Source organism: Microtus ochrogaster, chromosome 4 (assembly GCF_000317375.1).
Source record: "Microtus ochrogaster isolate Prairie Vole_2 chromosome 4, MicOch1.0, whole genome shotgun sequence".
NCBI lineage: Eukaryota > Metazoa > Chordata > Mammalia > Rodentia > Cricetidae > Microtus > Microtus ochrogaster.
In genome coordinates this window covers 82,845,334-82,854,740 of record NC_022011.1, presented here as the reverse complement: position 1 = coordinate 82,854,740, position 9,407 = coordinate 82,845,334, and the positions used below count along the sequence as shown (strand labels likewise).

The following is a 9,407-nucleotide window of genomic DNA, read 5'->3' as shown; positions in this document are numbered from 1 at the left end:
TCCCTTCCTTCCTTCGTTTCCTTCCTTCCTTCCTTCCTTCCTTCCTTCCTTCCTTCCTTCCTTCCTTCCTTTCTTTCTTCCTTCCTTCCTTTCTGCTCTTTCTCCCTTTTTCTGATGCAGGGTCTCACTGAATACATGCCTAGAACGGACTGATCAGACAAAGCTAACCATGAATTCACAGGGATCCCTCTACCTCTTCCTTCCAGTGCTGGGATTATAGTCATGCGCCATCCCACTTTGATGTTTATTATTTTGGGGTGCCTACATATATGTCCATATGTGTATATGTGTATGGAGGCCACAGGACAACTCATGGGAGCCTGTTTTCTCCTTCTACAACATGGATCCTGAGGTTCAAACTCAGGTGGTCAGGCTTGGCAGTGTCTTTACCTACTGAGCCATCTTGTCAGCTCTTGAGATTTAACAGGTGTTTTTATGGGGCTGGACAGACAGTTCAGTAGTTAAGATCTCTTCCAGTGAGCCAGAGGTTCCATTCCCAGTACCCACATGCCAGCCTACAACCATCCATAAAACTCAAGTCCAGGGTATCTAACACTCTCTTCTGGCCTCTCTGGGCACTAGGCATGCATACGGTGCATAGATATACATATAGGCAACACCGTCAAATACTTAAGGTGAATACATGAAAAAAGGAAGTGTTTTTGTATCAACCCCCCAAACAACATAACAAAAGCCTAACCCTTATCTAATGTATTTACATTAGATGCCCCAAAAGATTATTTAGTGTTTCTGGAACTCATCTGACCCTGTATCCCTCTCTCGTTTCCAGCAGAGCTTCTTAGAGAATCACAGTTACGTGGAGCACTCTGGGGGAACTGTTGTATCATTTAAAACTACGGCGGAGAGGAACAGAGGAACACTGTCCCGCCAACATATAATTATAATCGTTCTCAGGAGGGTATAAGTTCTTTTCTGCTTTGGCCCCTGCAAGTATTGCTTGGCTATTAGAAATCCACTGTAAACCAATTTAAACAGAAAATGGAAGTTCTTGGTAAAAAGCAAGGTTATCAGAGAGTCTGAGGTTAAAAAGTAAACAGGCCATTAGATGGATTAGCCATTTGAAATTGGACACTTAGAACTTGTGATTGCTCTTTCCTCTCTCAATTTCCAGGACCAGCTTATGATTACTTGTCCCATTTCTGTCCTTTCTTTCTTTAGAATGGCCCTCTGTCAAAAAAAAAAAAAGTGCCTAACATAGACCTTCGCTCTCTGGTTTCATGTTCTCCTTTAAGCAGCCGATAGCGTTTGTTACCGTGACTTCTAGAAAGAAAGAGAATCTTGATTTGTTCTTGATTTGGGTTTGCTGTCCCTGGTGCGATAAATTATGGCCTGAAGGTCCACATGCTACAACACGGAAGGCTTGAGAGGAATAAAGCCTTTTCAGAATGTAGGAGCCTGGGGTATATAAGTATCATCACAGTGATCAATCACAACCTGAGATGACCCTTTGAAAGTAGGGCAACCTATGCAGATGTGGTGTTATTTACCTGTAATGCCAACACTCAGGAAGCCGAGGCAGGTGGACTATGAGTTTGAGCCCAGCCTGGTCTAAACAGTAAGATTGTCTTTAAAAATACGGGTTGGGAGGTGCCCTAGCTGGTACAAGGCAGTCTGTGCAAGCATGAGGGAGGCTGAGTTTGATCCTCAGCACCCATACAAAAAGCCAGGGGTGGAGGCTGTGTGCTGGGAAAGTGGAGACAGGAAGATTGCCGGATTCACGGGTTAGCCAGCCTTGCCTTGGGTGTGAGCCCTGGGTCTCAGTTATCCCGGTGGGAGATGTGCTGTGATGCCAGAGGCTGACCTTTGGCTTCCACATGCACACGCACGCATACACACTGCCTCATATCTATCTAAAAATACACATACATTTCCTAAAATGGAAAGTTTTTGCCCCCCCCCTTTTGTTTTGTATTTTTGCGTAAGGGTGTTTTCTCTGATGTCTGTGCCCCATGCAGCTACCTGGTGCCCTCAGAGGCCAGAGAAGGCATCAGATCCTCTGGGACTGTTACAGTTGAGAGTTGCCAGATGGGCGCTAGGATTGAACCTGGGTCCTCTGGAAGAGCAGCCAGTGCTCTTAACCACGGAACCATTACACCCCTAAAATGGGACATCTTGATTGCCGTACAATAGCCCCAACCCCCTATCTGTGGTTTTACTTCCTATGGCTTTATCTAGCCATGCCCAATTACAGTGTTAGAATATTAAATGGAAAGTTCCAGAAATAAGTAACCCCCGATTTTTAAATCATGCCATTCTGAAGAAAGCAGTGCAGTCTTGTGCTGTTTTATTCTATGTTGCCAGTAATGTGACCCGGTGCATGAGCTGAGCTTAGGAATCTGATTCCAGTTTGGGCCAGCATCACCATTATGAAAACTAGGGGTGAAATTTTCTAAGTCCAAGAGGTGCTGGACTTTACTCTGTGCAGATGGTTCCAGAAGCAACCCCCCCGACAGGCAAAGTCACACTAGTTTTCCCTCCGACCACTGCTTATTTCACTGACTCCTTCATGTGTAAAACTGCAGATACCCACTCGAGTAGTCTCTCAAAACTGTCTGCTTTATGACAGGGAGGTCATACCTAGGGACGCTCTGACCATGATTTCTGTGACTCCTATCTATCTGGCTGCTTCAGTTGGGCCCTTAGGAAAACTATCAAAATTAGGCAAATTAGGCATTTCCTGTGAATAAAAGTTGACCTCCTGACTCTTCCGCTGTAGGTTGGAAATGGGGTCCAGTTATTATAACGCTACGTAACCTTCCTAACGCTGTGACCGTTTTATACAGTTCCTCATGTTGTGGTAGTTACCAGCCATAAAATTATTTCGTTGCTACTTCATAATGGTAATCTTCCTCCTGTTACAAATTGTAATGTAAATTATGCAGAATATCGCTGTGAGCACTCTGGAAGGGTCACCTGGCCCTCAGAAGGTTGAGACCCTCAGGTTGAGGACCCCGGTGTAGTGGGCCAGTGTTAATAGCAACAGCTGTTAGGATCACTGTGGGTCTACTTATGTGACCTGCTTTGTGAAGGCACTTTAAAGTCAGCTAATCCGGCTGAGGCAAGATACCGCGACAGAGAGAAGAGTAATTGACTCAAGGATTTGATGATGTGAATTGAAGGGAATGGGTAGATTGGAGATGGGAGAAGAAGCTAGATTTGGCCAAAAGACAGTGATAAGTTGAAGCTGATTCCACTACTCCACACTGGGGGAAATTTTCAGTTAGTATTCGAGTGGCTGGTTGCTGGGAGTGAGGGGCTATTTGGGATTCTTGAGTGGTTTTCTTTCTTTCTTCCTTTCCTTCTTTCTTTCTTTTCTTCTTCCTTTCTTCCTTTTTCTGTGGTTTCTGTTTTCGTAAGTAGCACTGTGAGCCCAGTCAGAGAGTTTCATTACTAAAGAGCAATAAACTCTTATTAAGGAAGGACTTTGGGCTATTCATACAAGTTACAGTGATGTACTAGTACTAGTTTCCTCTGACATCTATTTTACGAATACTTGGTTTGCTGACAAGGGTACTAGATTGAGTGTATAGTAATAACTGTGTAAAGTGAGGACAGGACCGCAGTTAACAATCTTTCAACAATAATCAAACTAAAGACAAGTTGTCTGTGTCTTTGACATTTTTCACAAAAGCTCTAATACTTTCCTCAGATCTCTCTCAGAGGGTGACAGAAAAACCTTAATGCAACTTTATTATAAACTCCCATCCTTTATTTGCAGGTGGTATGCTTGAAAAAATTATTGTAATTTTTGGACATTCAAGGCAACAATTACTTGAAGGTCACTGAAGAAAACCTAATTAAAAACTACTTTTTCCAGAGGAGTTCATAGTGTAGCCGGCAGGTGTGGAGACTTTATATATATTATTTTATCCCCCGCAATAACCTCGTCAGATGGATCGCAATAGTCTCATAACCCGGAGATTATGCAAATTCCAAAGGCCTCTGTTTTTGACTACCCTGAGAAAAGGGATGTGCCTGTGGCAGCAGGGAAGGGTATGGCGGTTCTTTAAATGTTTTTCTGTACGTCTGTGGTTGCTAGGGGCGCCTCGGATCCTAAGTTTTCCTCGGTCCATTTTTCCTGGAACAAAGTTGAAAGGCCTCTCACCGTCAGCCCGTCTGAAAGAAGTTACTGGAAAAGGGAGGCGGGCTGCGCCGTGGCGGAAGGCGGATCTCGGCTCAGCCGGTCAGGGCCAACGAGAATCCAAGGTGGAACGAACGAAGGAGCGGGAGCAACCGAGCGGAAGGAAACGCCGAGGCTTTGCTGGAGACCACGTGTTCAGACGCGGAAGCGTTAGCGCAGCAGCTAAGTGCCCGCCCCCTCGCAGGCCCCGCCCACTAGGGGCTCCGGCGTCCGGGCCAATGGGCGTGGCCCGTGTGGGGCGTGGCCTGCGCACAGGTGCCGCCCCGGCCCGCCCGTTCCGTCGCCTCCGCCGTCGTGCGTGCAGCTCGGCGGAGGGCCGGGCCTGCGCTCTCTCCGCCTTCCTCCCCACCTCAGGTTGCCGGCTACACTGGTTTTGCAGCCCGGTACCCGGCGTGATCGTCAACCCATTGCGCGGTGAGTTCCTGTGGGAGTCTACGGGCGCCCAGGCTAGTGGCTCGGAGGCTAGCGCCAGGCCGGAGCCGGGTCGCCGGGATGGACTGAGGGCAGCGGACGGCGTGGGGCATGTGGATGAATGAGGCGCCCTGGGACTAGGCCGCGCGGCCACGAGATCGGCCCTCGCCTCAGTCTGGGGACAGCCTTGCCTCAGGGCGGGACGCCAGCAGGGGAAAGGTGGTGTGTGGGGGTCCTGGTCCGCTGCGCCGCAGGCCACCTCTCGTAGGCCACATCACTGGACCTGCTCTCCCCAGGCAGCTGTTCATTGGAGGCCTGGAGCTGGGCCCGGAACAGGTGTCAAGACCCTAAGAAGGCAGATCTTTGGCCTCCCCATCTGGGATTACAGGTTAGAATAGCACTTGAGGAGCGGGGGCCCCTAGGAGGTACAAGCCAGCCAGAAGACAGGGACAGTTTTAGTTTCCAGCTTCTGAGACGCGAGGTTGCCGTTCTCGTCCGTTCCTATTGCGGCGTTAAAAGTGGGATCCAATTTTGCCCAGAGGACCTTGGAGCCAGGACGAGCAAGCAGAGACAGAAAGTTTGGACTTGTCTATCAGAAGGTTGAACGTATTTGGAATAGGACTGTAGAGCCTATTGGTAGGGCCCTTGCTTTTAAGCGTGCTTGGAGCTCAGGGTTGGAACTTAAAAGGGGGTGAGGTGAGCGCCTGAGAAGCAGCCAGTGTGGGTAAAGGTGGGTTTTGAAGACTGATTTTTTTTTTTTTTTGAATTTTCGAGACAGGGTTTCTCCTTAGCTTTTTGGTTCCTGTCCTGGAACTAGCTCTTGTAGACCAGGCTGGCCTTGAACTCACAGAGATCCGCCTGCCTCTGCCTCCCGAGTTCTGGGATTAAAGGCGTGCGCCACCACCGCCCGGCAAGACTGATTTTTATAAGGACTGACTAGCCATGCCTGCAGCCATAGTGGGAAGGTCTGGCTTAGGAGGACCTCCAAGCCTAGCCGTGACCATTGTGGGAAACAAGGTGAAAGGGCAGGGCCCGGGTGATGGAGGAGTGGTTGTTGACAGGTGGCTTGGTTGATGGAGGAGTGGTTGTTGACAGATGGCTTGGTTGCCGGAGTTTCCAGATGGGTTTTCTTTGACTTCGGTCTCTGCCCCTGCTTCCGAGTGCTTTCCTTCCTTCCTATAATATGACAGGCTAAGGTGGTGGTTGTCAGCAGCCAGGATGGGAGATTGGAACTAAGTTTTTTTATGTTTACCTTTGATTCCTGCTGCCACAGTCTTTCTGGGACTAGTCAGAAGTGACTCTTTGACAAACATTAGAATCTGATATATTTACAGAGCCCCTCCTCCTCCTGTTGAAGACAGAATGGATTTTGCTCTTATTTTAGTTGTGGATTGGTATATACAGTATGTTTTATTGTCTATTACCGAGTAATATATTCTATATACAGTGAAATGTTTTGTTTGTAGGGGCCTTTAAAAAGTTTGTTTTGACATTGTAGATGCCCCCGAAAAAGGGAGGAGATGGAATTAAACCACCCCCAATCATTGGAAGATTTGGCACCTCACTGAAAATTGGTATTGTTGGATTGCCAAATGTTGGGTAAGTAAACACTGAGACTTTTCATATTTTTATTTTATAGACTTTTGGGTCCTGTTGTAGAAATAGGAATTCAAAAGGCAGTAAGAACTCAACTTGAAAAAAGAACAGGGCTAGAATATTATTACTACAAAATGAGGCTCCAAGTTACATGTGTTTTATTTAATTTTAGTTGTTTTGCACACATTGAAGCGAATTATTTACATTGTTTTGCTAACTTTAGGAAGAAGCAAGGAGAGTTAAAATATCAGTGAGGCAAATCTGCTGTTTGCCCGAGATGTTGGGAGAAACATTGTATGCATTTGCTGGAATTGGACATCCTACCCAGGCTGTTAGCTGGAGCCTTGTAGCAGAACAATTAGGAAATAGTCTTAAAACTATTTTTTTTTCAAACACTCTTGAGAAAAGAGGATTGTCTAGGAGGCGAATTTTTACTGGAGAAAGAGGTGAGTCCTTCGAATATACTGTTGGAAAGTGGGTGAAGAGTTTCTGCTACGCCATGTTTAAAGGTTGAGACTGGCAATTCTCAGTGCAAGCTGGCTAGCCAGTCTCGCCAAAATGTTGAGCTCTGGGTTTAGCAACAGACTCTGCCTCAGTAAGTAAGGTGGCAGGCTCTTGAGGAAGGCACTTGATGTCAGCATCAGGCTGCCTTATACACACATACACCATGTCTACACACTTTTGAACATACAAATGCATGTCACACACATGTGTACACAAAAAAGTGTTTAGACTTGAGAATTATGAAAACGAAGTACTGAATTTTGTCGTTTTCAAAATTAAAATTAACTCTATGTATCATAAATTTGCATATAAGGCAGTGTTAGAAGGTATGTGTGGGGTTTATCATACAGTTGTTTGCACATGTAACTTACACTGTCAGCGTTCTTAGCCAAGTGTGGCGGTTCACATCTTCATTCTAGCATTGCGAGGCTGATGCAAAAGCATCACTGTGACATTGAGGCCAGTCTGGGCCATAGAGAGATCTTCTCTCAAAAACAAGAAACACTCATACATATTAAAAGTGATTAGGGTAAACTAAGCAGTGGTGGCACACACCTTATTCCCAGCCCTCCCCTCAAGAGGCAGAGGCAGGAGGATCTCCGAGTTGGAGGCCAGCCTGGTCTACAGAGTGAGTTCCTGGCAGCCAGGCTACACAGAGAGACCCTGTCTCGTAAAACCAAAAAAAAAAAAAAAAAAAAAAAAAACCAAACCCAAAAAACAAAAAAACAGATTAGGGTAATAGGCACAGCGTGGATTATGAGGATCACTAGGACATTTTGGGGTGCACGCTTTAGGTCATTATATTAGTGGCATTAGAATAACTGTGTTCTCTGTGCCCCTTGGAGCTCCTGTTACAGAGTCCTCAGTGAATGGCACATGGTATGCTCAAGTACCCCTGTTTTAGATTCTTGTGATGTAAAACATGAGCTGATATGGTTGTACCAACTTCAGGCTCTGTGGAGCGGGTTTCCTGCTATGCTAGAGTCTTCTTGTAAAGTAATAATAAATAAGAGTGGAAACATAGCAAAACAAGTAATCAAGCCAGGTGCGGTAGGGTACTGTCAATACAGTTGAAAGCAAAATATGATTATAATGTTCACAGTGAGTTTTTCTGCACCAATAAGAAAGTTTTTAGATACTAGCCTTCATCTCTTTGGAATCACTGTAGTTGGAGCATCTTGACTTCAGATGAGAGTCATTGAAAAGAGCCGTCTTAAGATCTTAAATGTTTTTTATGTACTTTTTTTTTTCCAGGGGTATATAGAGTATAATAACAATATATGAGAAAATAACCTGAAAGATTTTATTATTCAGTATAAATATGTTATTTATGCTTTCAGCTTCAAAATAGTCCTCTAGTTTTATGAGGTATGTTCTACATACAGTAACATTTTACTTAAAATATTTTGAATTATATTTTTATTTATTTTTTGTTTGTGGGTGATTATGCAAATATTGGAGATCAGAGGGCAACTTGTGGGAGTTGGTTCTTCTACCATGTGGGTTCAGGGGGTTGAATTCAGGTCTTCAGACTTGGTGGTAGGTACCTGCTGAGCCATCATGTGGCTTGGATTTACTGTTTTGTTAGGGAGGACCTGAAGATTTAATTCAGGGCTTCTGTGAATATTCATTTGTTTTTAAGTGACGGTTTATTCAATTTTGACAACTGTGCTTGTGTAAAATTTCTTTTTATAAAATGGTCTTTCCATTAAACTGTATCAGGTAGGGTTCACAAACCTTGACTATTTTAAGCCATTGGAAGAGTGAGCAATTAGACTTTTGTTGTGATATTTTGTATTTTAACAAATAAAGCTTGCTTAAAGATCAGAAGGGCAAAAGCAAGCTGCAAGAGGCCAGGGAGTGGTGCCACACACCTTTATCCCAGTCAGAGGCGCGTGAGTTCAAGGCCACCCTGGGCTACAAGATTGCCTAAATTGCTGGGTGGTGGTGTTGCACCCCTTTAATCCCAGCACTCCTCTGAAGGCAGAAGCAGGTGGATCTCTGTGAGTTTGAGGCCAGCCTGATTTACAAGAACTAGTTCCAGGACAGACTCCAAAGCTACAGAGAAACCCTGTTTTGAAAAATAAAAACTAAAATAAAAAAAAAAAAAGATTGAATATGTCTGAAAGAGAAACAGAACTCACACAAGGTGTCCCAGCACTAGGGAGGTGGAGACAGGCATGATGTGGCTGGGAAGAGAGAAGAAAGAGGAGTGTAAGGCCAGAAGAGACAGAAACTCAGTGCTGGCAGAGGTTTGGTGGAGACAGATGGAGTCAGGACATGCCGTCTGAGTACAGGATCGCCCCTACAGTCTGAGCATTGGTAGAGGTAAAAGAACTCTTTATTTGCTGCCTCTCTGCTTCTCTGGTCTGCAGCATTAACCCCAATATCTGACTCTGGGTTTTATTATTCAGACCAACTAGAATTCGTGCTATAGAAGGATAAGAGCTCGGGTGATACAAACAGGTATCCACATGCCTGTGTGAACTCTTGACCTGGGTGATTCTTTTTTCTTTTCGTTATTTCTTTTTTTGAGACAGGGTTTCTCTTTGTAGCCCTGGATGTCCTAGAACTTGATCTGTAAGCCAGGCTAGTCTTGAACCCACAGAGATCTGTAGACGTAAGTCACAAACGATGCCACAGCAGTTTGGAATTATAATTAACAGGGTAGTATTTATTTAAAGGGGAAAAAAACTTACAGATCACCGTCAGCCCTCTGTACGACCAGGAAGGG

The 9,407-nt window shown here is 45.1% G+C and overlaps 1 protein-coding gene across 1 annotated transcript in view; it reads left to right on the top strand.

The window, feature by feature from the left end:
- Positions 1–4,439: 4,439 nt before the first annotated feature.
- The window catches only part of Ola1 (Obg like ATPase 1), a 133,880-nt gene continuing 128,912 nt past the window's right edge, over positions 4,440–9,407 (top strand). Inside the window, exons 1-2 of the mRNA XM_005346574.2 lie at positions 4,440–4,576; positions 6,072–6,172. Of these exons, the coding sequence (XP_005346631.1) occupies positions 6,072–6,172 (101 nt within the window). The 5' untranslated portion in view covers positions 4,440–4,576. The remainder of the gene's footprint in view (positions 4,577–6,071; positions 6,173–9,407) is intronic.